This window comes from Herpailurus yagouaroundi, unplaced genomic scaffold (genome assembly GCF_014898765.1).
Source record: "Herpailurus yagouaroundi ecotype Mexico unplaced genomic scaffold, PumYag 141, whole genome shotgun sequence".
NCBI classification, from domain to species: domain Eukaryota; kingdom Metazoa; phylum Chordata; class Mammalia; order Carnivora; family Felidae; genus Herpailurus; species Herpailurus yagouaroundi.
The window spans coordinates 75,115,336-75,129,601 of NW_024412396.1; the positions used below are offsets into that span (position 1 = coordinate 75,115,336).

Below are 14,266 nucleotides of genomic sequence, written 5' to 3' on the forward strand. Positions count from 1 at the left end.
GGGTCCTCCTTTGTGCCCCGGACTCCGAGCCACTGCAGAGCCGGCGCAGGCTGGGGCTGCACCCGACCTAAGAGTGAGCTGAGGGCCCGCAGGAGTTGCCTCGGGGGGGGGGGGGGGGGGGGGCCGGGCAGGGTGGCGGCGAGAGGGCCGGGGCTCTGGAGACACCCAGAGCGAGGCCGGGCAACACGGAGGGCCTGAGGGGCTGAACGCACCGTGGGCGTTGCTGGGGCCGAGTGCGTGCGGGGGTGTCGGCTGTCCGGTGGCCCAGCGGTGCCACGCGTGTACCTCTGCCCTCACAGTCAACCGGGAGCTGGTGCGGAAGGTCCGAGGGAAGGAGCGACTGGTGGTGCACAGCAGCGTGGAGCGTGACGTGGGGCTGCTGCGTCTCTACCCCGGGATCCCCGCTGCCCTGGTAGGGACCCGCCCAGCCCTGCACGCCCTCCGCACTCCCCCGCATCCTGTGTCCTGCCCCGCCCCTTCCCGTCCCCCACCCCGCCGCGGGCCCGGGCACGCAGGCCCCTTGGCGTGCTGAAGCTGCACGTGTCCCCAAGACCTGCACCCCTCCCTTGCCTCTTCCGCTGGGGCTTCGGGGCCCGGTCTTCCCTCATTTGCAACGCGGGCTTGACCGCGTGGATGCCTGTGGACTCGTGGCCCGGGTTCCTGCAGGGCCGCGGGGGGCGTGGCCCTAAGACTGCTCCTTCTGTGGCGGCTCTGCCCCGTCCTCCGTGTGCTCCCTGCTCATGACCCCTCGGCCACCAGCTGCCACTGGGGTAGACACGGCGCCTGACTGCGGCCTGCCTTGTGAATTGGGCTCAGATGCCACGTGGCCCATCCCATAGAGGGTGTCTGAGCTGAAGGCACCTCTGGGCATCGCAGGGCCACGAGCCGGGGTGTGGGTGCTGGGCCCAGTGCTGTGACCAGCCAGGCACCATGGGCAGATGCGGCTTCGCGGGTACGTTCCCGCACACAGGGTGGCCTGGTGGGCTAGTGCCCTGGGCTCTGGGTCGCTCACAGTCTGTGAACCGGTACCTGACCCCCTCAACTGCACTGGGGACAGACGGGGTGGTCTTCCCACCATGTGTCCCCCGTGCTGGTCCCGGGCCTGGCCTAGGACAGCGTCCCACGGTACGTGGGACATGTACTCAGTGCAGTGAAAGATCCGGTAGGAAGGACGGGGGGGGGGCCGCCCTTGTAGCTCAGGTGGCCTCCCCGAGACTGGACCAGAGATGGTGCTGGAAGCTCTTGCGGGGAGCCAGGGTGTGCAGGCCACGCGCACCAGGACCCCTGTCCTACAACCAGAAGCGGGGCCCCGCCCCGTGTATGTGCCCCCTGCCGTCCTGCCACCGCTGTGCTCTGTGTCACCCGTAGCCCGAGGGTCCCCGAGGGTCCTTTCTCCCCAGGCCCCTCTGAAGGGCAGAGACCCTCAGAGTAGGAGGCAGTTCGAGGCCCTGGGGCTGGGCCTCGTGGCCTCCCTGGGCTGGAGCCTGCTCCTCCAACGGTTGGTCTCGAAAATGAGGGCTGTCCCAGGAGCTGACACTGGCGGTCGGGCTGGACCGGCGGGGAGTGCGGGGGGGTGGGGGGTGGGGGCCCACGTGAGGGACTGTCACCAGGGGACAGGTGCGGGCCTGGGTGGGTCTCACATATGTAGTCTCTGTGTGTCACTGTCCGAGGCTGCCAGGTTGAATGGGGCTGAGCCACACTGGACCCTTCAGGGAGAATCGTGCTGGGCCTCTGAAATTCCTAGAACTCACCATAGCTGGGGGAATGAAGGGCCATGGAGCTGGCTCCCCAGCCCTGCCCCCACCCCACAAAGCTGGGCGAGGCTTGTGCAGGGGAAAGGGCCCCGGGGGCTTTGCTTGCTGGGGGCAGCTGGGCCTTCGGGGCGGGGCCTGCTTCCTGCGGTGCGTCTCGGGGCGTCGCCTCCCCATCCCCGGTGGGTGTCTACCAGGGACAGGGTGCAGTCACCTCTGACCTCTACCTGGAGAAGCAGAGGGAGCTGGACTCAGCCTTTCTGATGAGGGGTCAGGGCTCTGACGGGGGACACAGCCAGAGGGGTGGATGCTTGCACAGAAGTACAGTCCCCAGGCCAGTGGCTCAGCCCTTGTGTTCCCACCTGCATGGCAGATTCAGACACGGATATGGTCGTCTGGGCCACACTTACCAGCGCCCAGCATGGGGCACTGCTGAGCTGGGGAACCTGTGTTCCTGCAGCCGGGCCTTCAGGGGGACCGTCCATGTGTGAGGTGGACCCCAGGTCCCGCCCGCCGTCTTCTGAGTGGAGCCTGGCGGCCAAGCAGGAAGTGCGGGGGGCTCGTTGGGGGCCCTGCATGTGTGTTTAGCTGCAGGGCACAGGCTTGCTGGGAGCAGCCCCTGCTATGTTTCAGGAATAAGGGGTTGGATAGAGGGTTGGTGAGGCTGGGGGCGCGCTGGAGGGGGCGTTCGGATTGTAGCCACACCACCCGCAGCCTTAAACACTTACGGGGGACAAGGCCTTTCCTTGGGAGGGCGTGGTGGGGAGCAGACCCTCATGGCTCTCCATGTGGCCTGCTCAGAGCCCGGACGTCCCTGCCATAGCCGAAGGTGCAGGACAAGCCTGTGGGCTCCTGTTGCCGGAGCAAGAGGCCAAGGCCGTCCCCGTCCCTTCCCGGCCCCGCAGGTTCGGGCCTTCCTGCAGCCTCCCCTGAGGGGCGTCGTCATGGAGACGTTCGGCTGCGGGAACGGGCCCACCAAGCCGGACCTGCTGCGGGAGTTCCGGGCCGCCACCGAGCGAGGGCTCCTCATCGTCAACTGCACACACTGCCTTCAGGGCACCGTGACCTCTGGCTACGCAGCCGGCATGGTGGGGGCGGGGATGGAGGGCTGGAGGGGGAGGGGATGGGCCCGAGGGCACAGGGCGAGTGGCACCCCCCTTCCTGCTCGTGCCCCCTTCCCCGCAGGCCGTGGCGGGAGCTGGCATCGTCTCGGGCTTTGACATGACGTCGGAAGCTGCCATGGCCAAGCTGTCCTACGTGCTGGGCCAGCCGGGGCTGAGCCTGGACAGCAGGAAACAGGTGTACCCTCGGCTTTGGGCACAGTTCCCCCCTGGGCTGGGGGGCATGGGGACCCGTGTCAGGGCTGCTGAGGGCCCGGCCCAGTGGGTTGTGTGCCTGGGTCGGGAGGGGGCAGGGATGCGGGGCCTCCCCGTGGCGGGGAAACACCAGCTCTGAGGCCTGGGCTCCCTCCACCCCTTGCCAACCCCAAGCCCAGACAACGTGTTCTTCCACTCTCTCGGGGAGCCTCGGTCTGGCCAAGGCTCCTCAAACCGCTCCCAGGACATCCCCTCGTCCCCCACCCTTCCCAGGGGGACCTCAGACACAGCCAGCCTGGGTGGTGACCACGGTGCAGGGGGTGGGGGATGGGCTCCTTGGGAGACCCTGAGCTAATGGAATGGAGGCTGGGGTTGGCCCGTGGGGACCTGGCGGGGGTCGAGCTCAGGCCTAAGGGATACAGCCTGGACTGAGGAGTTGCAGGCCCAGGACAGCCCTCGCCGCGTGCCCCAGGGATGCCTGGGCCAGTGGTCTGCCTGCCACAGGGCATTCCTGGCTCTCTGTGTTCTCCTCCTCCAGCTGCTGGCCAGGGACCTCCGGGGGGAGGTGACACTGCCCGTGGGGGACGAGCACCAGCCCTCGCTGACTTGTAGCACGCTGGGCCGGGGGGTCGCCCAGCTCCTCAGTCTGAGCCAGGTATTGGCCAGTGTGTGTGTGGGGGGTGTGACATGGGGGCCTGAGGTGCGGGTCGCCTCTGGACATGCCAGGCACTAGCCGTGGCCCCCATCATGCCAGCACATGAGCAGAAAACCACCAGGCATGGTGTGGTTTGGGACCCAGGTGGAGGGCTGGGGTCCGCAGTGGGGAGGATTTGCAAGGATTCAGGCAAGGAGCTGCCCGTGGGAAGGGGCCGGGATGGTTTAGCGGAGTCTTGGTGACATGTGGATGGTGGGCAAAACGTGGCCCCATCACCCAGTGGGGCCAAGCTCGGCTGGACCGGCCGGGCCTCCTGACGGCCCGCGCTGGCCCCGGGTGCAGGGCTGCCTGGGAAGCGGCAGGCCTGAGTCAAGGCGGGCGTGCTGTCCTGGGTGCTGGACGGAGGGGGCGCCTGCTGCGGGGTTGGCTGGGCTCTGAGCACCGGGGCCCAGGCCCCACAGCCGCACCTGTCGGGTACAGCACCTTGAAGCTCCTCTTCACCTTCCCAGCCCGGGGGCCTGGACCTGGAAGGGGCAGGGGAGCTGAGCTCATACTTCCGGGTCTAGAGTTTGGGGTTCAGGCCGGGTCAGACCCACAGGGGTGCTGGGGGCCTCCTGGTGCCCCACCTCACACCCCGCTCTGCCCGAGATGTCCAGGCCTGGCATGGGAGCTCACGGACAGCAGCGCTGCAACCCGGGGTCACCCCGCGTGTGACAGTTTCCCCTCTCAGAGTGGGGGTGGGTGGGTCTGTGATGGACAGCTCTGGCCGTGCTCACTGCCACTTGCCCAGGGCAGGCAGTGGTCAGAGGCCGGGATGTGTGTGGCCTGTCACCAGGGCGGCTGTGTCGGGCTTGATAGCTCGAGAGATACGGTCGCTCTGTGGTCGGGCCCTGCCGAGGGTGCTGGGCTGGGTGTGAGGCTGCCTGCGGGGTCTCTGCTGGGCTTCCCGGCCCCCTGGCATCCTGGGGAGCCCCTAGATGCCCCACAGCATTCCCGGTGCTGGGGGCAGGCAGCCTGAAGGAGTTCTGCCCACGTGTGGAGCAGGGCCTTCCTTTCCAGGGAGAGGCGAGGTCCCAGGGTGCCTCTGTCCTCTACCCAGGAGGCCGATGCAGCGCGGGAAGCTCTGACTCCTGGCCTGGCCTGTGCTGCGGCCCATGCGGGCGACCTGGACGTGCTGCAGGCACTTGTGGAGCTGGTGAGGCCCCCCACCGCCTCAGGGACCAGCCCCACCACGCCGGGCCCCGGGGGACGCAGGGCCGCCTTTCCCTGGGGCCCTGCTCTGCCGCGCTGGGCAGCCAGCCGGTGGGACCTTACTGCCGCTACAGGGCGTGCCGGTGGCCGTGCCGGGCCCCACTCCCGGGGTGCACCCCGACCCTCCCGTCCCCTCCCCGCCCCTGCCCAGCGCCCCCTCAGTGGGTGACGTGCCTTTGCCTCACCCAGGGCAGTGACCTGAGCCAAGAGAACTTTAACGGTCAGACCCCTCTGCACGCGGCTGCCCGGGGAGGCCACCCCGAGGTGGTCACCATGCTGCTGCAGAGAGGGGTGGGTGTGAGCGCCCGGGATGAGGACGGACTGAGCCCGCTGCTGCTGGCGGTGAAGGGCAGGTACCTGGGCCATGTGGGGCGGACCTGGGCACAGCTGGCTTAGACAAGGCTGCCCTGTTGCCTGTGGTGACACAGCTTCCCGGGCAGAGCTGAGGACACCTGCTTCCTGGAGCCTCGCTGCCCCCTCCCTACACCCCCCCGCCCAAGCCTGGCAGGTACTAGCAGGGACCATGCTTGGGCCCAGACACGGAGGACTGAATGGGCAGGGTGGTCAGGGAGGGCTTCCTGGAGGAGGTGACCTCTAAGCTCAGCCAGGCAGGCGCAGCAAGACCCTGGTGCAGAGCTTCTAGGAAAGAAAAATCCTCACGGACAAAGCTCAAGGGGTTGAATGCGTATTTGCCGTCGTCCACACACACCTGTGGGCCTGGAGGGTGGGAAAGGGGAGAAGCCGCCGGCCCAGCACGTGCATGTCGTAGACATAAAGCGGGCTACTTAGTGCCAGATGTTAGGCTGGGATGGGCACAGGTGCCCTCGGGGGACAGGCTCAGCCAGCAAGGTAGGGAAGATGTCCCCCAGGCTGGCCCCACCCAACAACTCTGATTTTTTAAAGGGAGGGGTCCTGGCCTGGCTGTGTGTGTGTGTGTGTGTGTGTGTGTGTGTGTGTGTGTGTGTCTGGGGGCAGGGGTCACAGTCCTCATTTTTCATCTTTTGTTGTTTTATCTGGTGACTGGAGCAGTCCCCAGACCCCCCCAGCCCAGACCCCTAGCTTCTCCTGGAGGATTTCTCCCTACGGGCACTTGGCCGGCCAGATCCTGGGTTATTTTGTGGTGTGTGTGGGGAGTGCTGGTGAGCCTCCTGGAGAGAGGCTGAGGGTGCGTGGGCCTGGGGTCGCCACACTGTCCAGGTCAAGTCCTGCGTGCCCCAGCTGTGTGAGCCCTGGGGTGGGCATGTGACCCTCGGTGAGGGGAATGATGGGTAGCACCCTCTTTACCAGACTCTTGTGAGCATGAGGCACGGGGGGTTCCCAGGATGGGGGTGAGGGGCCAGGGCGATCCGGCTGGGTGTGGGTGGATGGTGATGAGCTCACTGTCCCTGCCCCGCCCCCCGCCCCTGGCACAACAGCCCCCCCAAACCGGTCTCCCGGCCTCACTCTCCTGGCCTTGCTCCCAGACCTGTTGTGCTCTAGAGGGCTCTTCAGGGTGGGGAGGGCAAGGCCTGGGGGGCCCCACCCTCCTCCCCAGGCTTCCTAAAAGTGGGGTGACCATGCCATTTATAGGACACAGACACTGTGGGGCAAGGGGCCTGGTCAGCACTTCTGCTGTGAGAGCCAGCCTCCACTCGCCCTGTTCCTTTGCCTTGCCCGCCCGTGGCCCCAGCCCCCCCCCCCCCCACGCCCCCGCCCTGGCCCTGCCCCACCTCTCACCCCCATGTCCCACGCACAACCAGTGGCTGTCTCCAGGCTTGGCCCAGGCCGGTCGGCCTTGGGGAGCCCACAGACATTGGGGCGCTGCTCTGGGTCCCTACTGTTCATATTTACCCCCTAGTGTCTCACTGACACCCTACCTCCAAGGGCAGAGTGCAGGCCCGATTGACTCAGTTTCCCCAGGCACAACCCTGGCTGGGACGGGTCCCCAGGTATTCACAGGGGTGCGTTGGGCCCTTAGGACAGGCTGAGGGAGACCATGGCAGGGGCCTCATGATGCAAGGGGAGGAGCTGCTCAGTCAGGGCCGACGGACCCTCCAACATGGGGTGAGATGGGGGGGGGGGGGGGCACTCAGACCTGGCCCCACCCCACAGACCCTCGATGTCCTGAGAAGGTACCTGGATGAGTGGCAGGGCATTGCATTGGCCCCGGGGCCGGGGTCGGGGGGCGGTGGCCCTGGCTGGGGCTGGGGGCAGTGGCCCTGGTTGGGGGCCCAGGCTGGGGGTGGGTGAGGCACTGCCGTGCTTGAGCAGAAGCTGCCTGGGCGGGTGGGTGGTCAGCACACTCTTTCCCGTGGCAGGCATCAGGATATCATTGGGCTACTGCGGGCAGCTGGGGCCTGCCTGTCCCCCCAGGAGCTAGAGGACGCAGGGACCGAGCTGTGCAGGTGAGGGCTGTGAGGATGCAGGGAGGGCTGGTAGGCCGGGTGGGGGGCTTCTGAAGAGGAGACCCACCCTGAGGGTTGGGGGGTTGATCCCCCTTTGGGCTGGGTGACAGGTCTCATGGGTCTCCGTTCCCCCCCCACCCCCACCGTGGATGGGCTCCAGTGCGGGCCCACAGTGGTGGGACCCGGTCCCTGTCACTGGTAAACTAACCACGGGGTTGGTGGCTGTCCAGCCCAGGCACACTGCAGCCAGTCGCTAACATGGCTCTGACCTCACAGGTGCCCCGAGTGACACGAGGGCAGGCCTGGGGATACCGGGGCACAGGGGAGCGGGGGCCCCGGAGGTCTCCGGGGAGGGTGTTGGTGGTGGGCGGGGTGCAGGCCAGGCCCAGGGCTGCCGAGCCCAGCTCCTTCCTGCGTCCGCGGGCACCCCCTCCCAGCGGTGCTGCTGTCACAGCCTCACCGGCGCTGGGTCACTCGGTGCCACCTGTCAGCTCCCCAGGCTGGGTCTGAGAGCCCAGGTGGGGAGTGGAGAGAGACAGGCAGAGGGCAGGACAGGCTTGTCCAGGAGGCCAGGCCAGGGCACTGGTGGTAGCCAGGTTTGGGGGTGTCAGAGGCAGCCTAGGTCCACAGCCCTGAATGTCGGAGACCCCGAGCCTGGGGAGTGGGTGGCGACAGTGGGGTCTCTGGCTGAACGGCCGGGAGTGAGGCGTGGGTGAGCTCTCTGCTCACAAGAAGGCCCCGAGGCTCTGGCCCTCTCGTCCCCACCGGCCAGCGCCTCCCCCACCCCCTCGACCCTGGGGGCCCCAGTCCTAGATGTGGGGTGGGGTGGACAGGCCCCTCTGGGTCTGAACCCGGCCTCAGGCTCTCCTGCTCTGATCTTGTGTCCCCGGGGGGGTGGGGGGGGGTGGGCAACCCAGGCCCTGCCCTCCTCAGGTGACAGGGACAAGGTGAACTCTCACATGGGATGGGTCTGTTAGGACCTAGCAAGGGAGGGGCCCGCTCACAACCACTGGCCGTGGCCCTGCAGGGACTTCTGGGGTGACTTGGTTCAGGGTTGCACGGCCAGGTGGGCCTTGAGGGCTCCATTGACAAGTGGTGAAACCGAGCGTCCCGGACCTGGCGGTGGGCTTGTCCAGCCTGAGCTGCTTGGCTGCGTTTGAGGGCCCTTCCGAGAGACAAGCCTGTGGGAGGCTGGCGACAGGTCCGGGAGGGCCTGGTGCTGCCACCCAGCGTGATTCACCCCAGAGATAGCTCGGCGCCGCTGTGGAGGCTGCCGCTGCTGTCTCCCGACTAGGGGGGTGTCACTGAGGCCCCTTGGGGGGGTAGGCCTCCCCCTGCAGCACCCCCTGCCCCGGGCCAGCACACCTGGTGTTCGGTCCCTTTCCGGCTCGGCCCCCGGGTGGGGAGTGGGCTCCCCTGAGGGGGGGTGGGAGGGTGAGGATGGAGGGGAGGACCCCCGCGAGGGCCCCTCCTTCTTCTTCAGAGCAGGTGGGCCCAGGTCCCTCTCCCAGTGGGCACCTGCTCCGCCACGCAGGTCCAGGCCACCCGAGGGTCTCCCGCGTGTCTCCCTGCACCACTGGGCTTGCGCAGACTTCCTCCTGCCTCTGCGGACCCCGCCCAGGGAGAGCGGTGTTGTGAAACATGAAACTGGCATGCACGTGGGGCATGTGTGCACGCGCATGCACACTTGTGTGAGTGTGCGCCTGCGTGCGCCCTCCACCTGAGCCACAGTCACCCCCTCTGGGTGAAACCAGACTGCGGGCCCCTGGCCGGCCCCCAGGGAGCCCCGCACCGCTGCCCTCCTGCCCTGGCCGCTGGGTCAGCTGTTTGGGGACTGGCTTTGTAAAGGCGCCTGGGGTCCTGACGGCACCCCTCCTCTGCTCCCTCTTCCAGGCTGGCTTCCAGGGCGGACCTCGAAGGCCTGCAGTCATGGTGGCGGGCGGGGGCTGACCTGGCTTGCCCAGGCTATGACGGGCGCAGTGCCCTGCTTGTTGTGAGTGCCACCAGTGCCCCCACCGCCCTCTCCTAGGCCACCTCCTCCAGGAAGACTTCCTGACCGTTCCCCTGGCTCCCCCTCTTCCCCCCACCCGATGTCCAGACTCCTGCTCTCCTGGTCCCTGGCCCCGGAGCTGTGGGGACAAGGAGTCACGGGCGTGGGTGGGAAGAGCCAGGGAAGACATCCAGGTGGGTGGTCAGGGGCCAGGCTGCTGGTCAGTGTCCCTGAGGCAGCCCCGCCCCCACGTGCACCCTCCTGTAGGCAGAAGCAGCTGGAAACCTGGAAGTGGTGACCTTTCTGCAGAACCTCCAGGGTGGGGCTGCTGTCCAGGCCCCAGGCGCAGTAAGTTCCCTCTGCCCCACACAGGACCGAAGGCTCCCCCGCTGGACTGTGGCCCCCTGTGTCTGAGGGCCAGTCCTGGGGACCGAGCCACAGGAAGCTGAGGTGGGTCAAAGTCACTTAGGCCTGTGGAGCTGTTTCTGTAGGTGGGGCACACACTGTGTAGGCGGAGCCAAAAAGCGCTGAAGGGCGCAATCCGGGAGGGCTTCCCGTAGGAAGGGTCAACCTCACACCTCCTGTATTCTGTCTTGTCAGGCCACTCTGTGACGCACCCTACCAGAGCACCAGAGGGCCCCGGCCATGGCCAAGAGGTTCCTGGAGCCTGGAGGGGACCTCAGACCCCTCTACTGCGTGTCCCGCCCACCCTGCCCCACCCCACTGGGCGGGGGGCTCCCACCTGCCTCCTACCTCACACCCCATCCCCCCACTCCGTCATCTGGCCCTCCAGAAGACTCTCAAGTCTGGCTGGGTTTGCTCAGGTCCTTGGGTCCCTCCCTGGGAAAGGACTTGTCCGTCTGCCCTGCCCCCACACACCGCCTGTGCCCAGGGAAGAGATCTCAAGAGACCTCCGGTTTTCAGGCAGTGCTGCCTGGTGTCTAACCTGAAGCTGCCTTGCTGCGGAACAAGCCATTCCTTCCTGTTGTGGCCTGCTGGAGGGACGCCACCCCACGACTCTGTGACGTACCCCCACTGCCGGGACTCTCCCCGCTCTGTCTCGCACACAGCCTAAAGGTCTCGGTCGGGCAGAGCGGCAATAAAGTCTCTCTGGGGACCTCCCTCGGTCCCCAGACCCCAGCTCCAGCGCGTCCTTGTGGGTCCCAGGACTGTGGGTATGTGTGTGGGGAGTCGCGCCCCAGGCTCTGGGTCAAAGGGCCGTGTCTTCAGCACCCCCGGGGGTGAGGGACGCCGGCCGGCCCTCCCCCGCTGTCCTGCCTCCTCCTCCAGATCACTGTTCAGGCTGCAACTTCTCCAGACAACCTCTGCCCCATCTCCTCGATCTGTCTGCTCCTTCTCCTTCTTGACACTTGAAGTCCCTGCTCCCAGCAGCCCCCACTCATACCTGCCTCTGCCCGACTCCCCTTGTGCGGACCGACCGGACCAGACCGGACCGACCCAACTGTCTCTCTAGTCCTCCCGGCCCCTCCCAGTCTGTCTGGCTGCTCCTCAAGGTTCAGTCCAGCCCAATGTGCCCACAGCCCCTGCCTAGGGAGGCCTGAGAGGGTGACCCGCGCCGGCCCTGGCTGCCTAGTCACCACAGCCCGGGTGACCATGCTGCCTCGGGCAGGTGGGTGTGGCCCTCCAGGGCCGGTGGTCAGCCACGAGTCTCGTGGGAGGCCCGGCTGGGAATGAAATCAGGTGTTTGGACCCCTGGCTGGTTCTCTGTCCAAATTGTAAGCGGCCCAGTGGGGCAAGGGCCCCCTCGGGCCCAGGCCTGACCCGTCCTTGCTGAGCATGAGGAGCACGGGGGCGGGGAGAAGGGGGAGGGGGGAGGGGATACCTCCATCCAGGTTCTCCACCACCTTGGAAGCTCTTTAAAGGCCCACTTGAGGATTCCCGTCTGCCCGTCCATCCGTCTGGCCCCTGGGTTGGGGGCTTGGGAGAGCCGGGCCCAGCCCGAGGGCATGTGCCCTGTAGATACTGGGCAAAAGCGTGACCCCAAAGAGCTCGCCCTTGGCACCCACCGTGCAGCTGGGGCCTCTCCCAGGTGGGCCGGGCTGGGGGAGGCTCCACCCGCACCCCCAGGCTTCTCAGCCTGGTTCCCAGGCCCGGGCTGGCACCTTGGCTGGCGGCCTTCCAGATTCTCGCCCAGACACGGGTGTGCCCGGGCCTTGCACAACCAGGTAACACCACCTGAGCGTGGCTGGTCCCGAGGAGCCTTTGCCCCACACCCTGATGGAGGCCGCGAGAGTGGGGTGTGGGGGAAGAAGGGAGCTGGGGGCCTGATGTCAGGAGCACCTGCTGTGCTGCCGGGGTGGGGGTGGGGTGGGACAGTGGGACACAGGCCTGGGGGAGGCTACCTCTCAGGTCCCTTGGGGCAGCGCCCCTCCGTGTCTTCTCTGCCTCCAGGGCACAGCAACTCACGGAAGCAGCCGTCCCTTGGGCCCTCGACACCCTGCCCTTCCCTCAGACCCCGAGGAGCCCCAGGCCGTGACGGCCACACCCTCCCCCACCTGGCAGTGGCGAAGCGTCCCCCTAACCTGCCGGTGTGGACGCTCCCGCTGTCCTGGGTGTCCCAGGGAGAGCACATGTTGGCCTGGCTCTTCCCCAGGTGGCTCACTGATGACAGGTGAGAAGCCTCTGCCAGCCAGGCAGAGGGAACAGCGCGTTCCCCCCCCCCCTCCCCCGCCCGGCTGAGGGCAGGTGGTGGGGACAGGCCCCCAGTTCTTGGGCCCCCGCACACAGCTGTGGGACACAAAGCCCCACAAGGAGCGGCTCCCGGGCTGGGCGTGTGTGTCTCAGAAGGCTGTGGAAAGTCACAGGCGCATGCCTGGAAACTTCCTCAGGGCCATTTTGTGTCCCTGGGAAGAGGCCGGTGTGGATCTGTAGTCAGCTCCTCTGACAATCACCCGGTAGCAACAGGGCAGCAAAGGGCCTGTCCCCTGGGTCCCAACATGCACCGTGTGAGCTGGAGTGGCCACTCGGGGATGGCAGGGGAGGGTCACCTTCCGCCACGTGCTAGCTGATTACGTCCCCACTAGGCTGCCGGAAGGCCACGGGCTTCTCTTCCCTCCCCTTTCACAGCTGAAGAAACTAAGGCCCGGTCCTGCGCTCAGGCTGCACGTTGGCACACCGGGCTATGGACCCGCCTGGCACTGGGGCAGCCTCCTCACCTCTTGAAGGCGCCCCCGGGGGACACGGCACGGGGGCTGGGGTGAGCTGTGGGAGCTGGTGCCGGATAGACGTGGGAGGCATCCTGAGCCCCACGGGGTCTCGGCGGTGGCACCAGGAGGAGACCTGCGTTGCTCACACCCACTAATTTCGCTTTGGGAGAGGCCTCAGCTCCCAGCGGCCCATCTCAGATCACCGGGATCCCAGGGTTATCTCTGGGAAACATCTGTTTCTCACTTAGGCCACTATCTGTGTTTACCCAGTGTTTTCCATCATAAAGCCAGACTTCTCAGGGCCCCCAGGCCACCCCACTCATTTCTCTTCATGGCAGGACGTTCCCTTTCGGGACACGCTTCAGTATCTTCTGCTGCAAGTGGGGTCCACAGGTTCCTGTAATGTCACCCTTCCGTCACCAGTCCTGTCTGGTGCTGGACACAGTGACCCACTTTTGCTGGATTGGGGGGGCGGGGGTAGGGCGTGTGGGGAGGGGTCTGCCCTGGACCAGGGCTGCGCCCGGTTGCTGGAGACGCAGAGGTGCGCTCTTCCGGCCCATGTGGTGATGGCAGTGGTGGTGACGGGGAGAAATTCCCAAGCTCTGTCCCCTCGGTCACATGCCTCTGTGCCCCCATCCCATCCCCCACCCCTGCCCTGGTGCCTGACCTCAAACACAGATGCTCAGGCCGTGCACTCAGCCGCGGTGCTGGGTGCTGGGCACTGGGTCCCCACCAAGAGCCGTTTGGCCTCTGAGAAGTCCCGGCCCCTCTGTGAACGTTTCTCCAGCTGCAACATGGCAGAGGAAAACCTTCGCTACCCCCTCTGTAGGGGTACGGCTCCAAACCACAAACAGCGCTGGTGAAAAGGCCTAGTGGCCATCGTGACTCGGTGGCTGCGGCGTCCTGGCTTGGGACCAACTCGGGCCCCTGAGCCAAGAGGACGCTGGTCTCCTGGGGCTGTGTGTGTGTGTGTGTGTGTGTGTGTGTGTGTGTCGCCCTGAATTCAGCCCCCGCCACCCTCCCCCAGGCGGCCACACCAGCGGCTCAAAATGAGGGCCGAGGACTTCAGGTTACTTCCGTCCACACTTTCTCTCTTTCCTAAAGCTTAGACCCCCACAAGCCCCCATTTGCCCGCAGCAGGCAGCTCCCCGCAAGAGTCCCCCGAGGGTGCTGCCGGTCGGGCCCCAACATCTCCAGGTGACTAAGTGGGCCGGAGCGCCTGGGGCTGTGCTGACGCATGCTGGGGGGGAGGGGGGCATGGCGTGGGCTGTGGCCCCGGGTGGGGGGTGGGGGCAGCACGGGGCTCCCAGCGCGGGCCCTGGGGGCTTGGGCAGGGGGCCGCCGGGCTGTCCTCCTTACTCTCTGAGAACCAGGGTCTGAGAACCAGAAACCGGCTGGGCGCGTTCCTTCCCTCCCTCTCGTCCTCCGTCTAGTTTCACTTTCTCTTTGTTCCCCCCTCCCACGAAGTTCCCTTTGAAGTGAGAGGGGCAGGGATGGGCGTGTCCGGCCCGCGCCCTCCGCCCTCCCCCCTCCCCACGCCCGACGGGGAGCGCACTCGGGCCGCTGCCGGCTGGGGCTTCACCTGCCCGGCCGCCCCGCGCCCCAGCTGGGCCGGTGGCGGCCTCCGCCCCCTGCGGCGAGTCCGGGTGCCGGGGAGAGGGGCGGGGGGGGGGGGAAGGGGGCGGGCCGGAGGGAGCGGGTGTGGTCCCCGGGCCCGCAGCGCGGAGCCGGGGACGCCAGGTGCCACCCGGC

General features: G+C 67.1%; 1 protein-coding gene across 9 annotated transcripts in view; it reads left to right on the top strand.

Moving 5' to 3' along the window:
* The window catches only part of ASPG (asparaginase), a 25,233-nt gene extending 14,744 nt beyond the window's left edge, over positions 1–10,489 (top strand). For 2 of the 9 annotated variants that reach the window (XM_040478356.1, XM_040478357.1), the window contains exons 7-14: positions 300–412; positions 2,657–2,839; positions 2,937–3,050; positions 3,606–3,722; positions 4,822–4,917; positions 5,163–5,326; positions 7,271–7,357; positions 9,948–10,489. In XM_040478356.1, coding sequence (XP_040334290.1) covers positions 300–412; positions 2,657–2,839; positions 2,937–3,050; positions 3,606–3,722; positions 4,822–4,917; positions 5,163–5,326; positions 7,271–7,357; positions 9,948–10,422 — 1,349 coding nt within the window. In that variant the 3' untranslated portion in view covers positions 10,423–10,489. Of the gene's footprint in view, positions 1–299; positions 413–2,656; positions 2,840–2,936; positions 3,051–3,605; positions 3,723–4,821; positions 4,918–5,162; positions 5,327–6,930; positions 7,017–7,270; positions 7,358–9,250; positions 9,351–9,614; positions 9,696–9,947 lie in introns of those variants that run through there. The other 7 variants (XM_040478360.1, XM_040478359.1, XR_005791244.1 and 4 more) reach the window with 7 other exon arrangements.
* Positions 10,490–14,266: the final 3,777 nt, after the last annotated feature.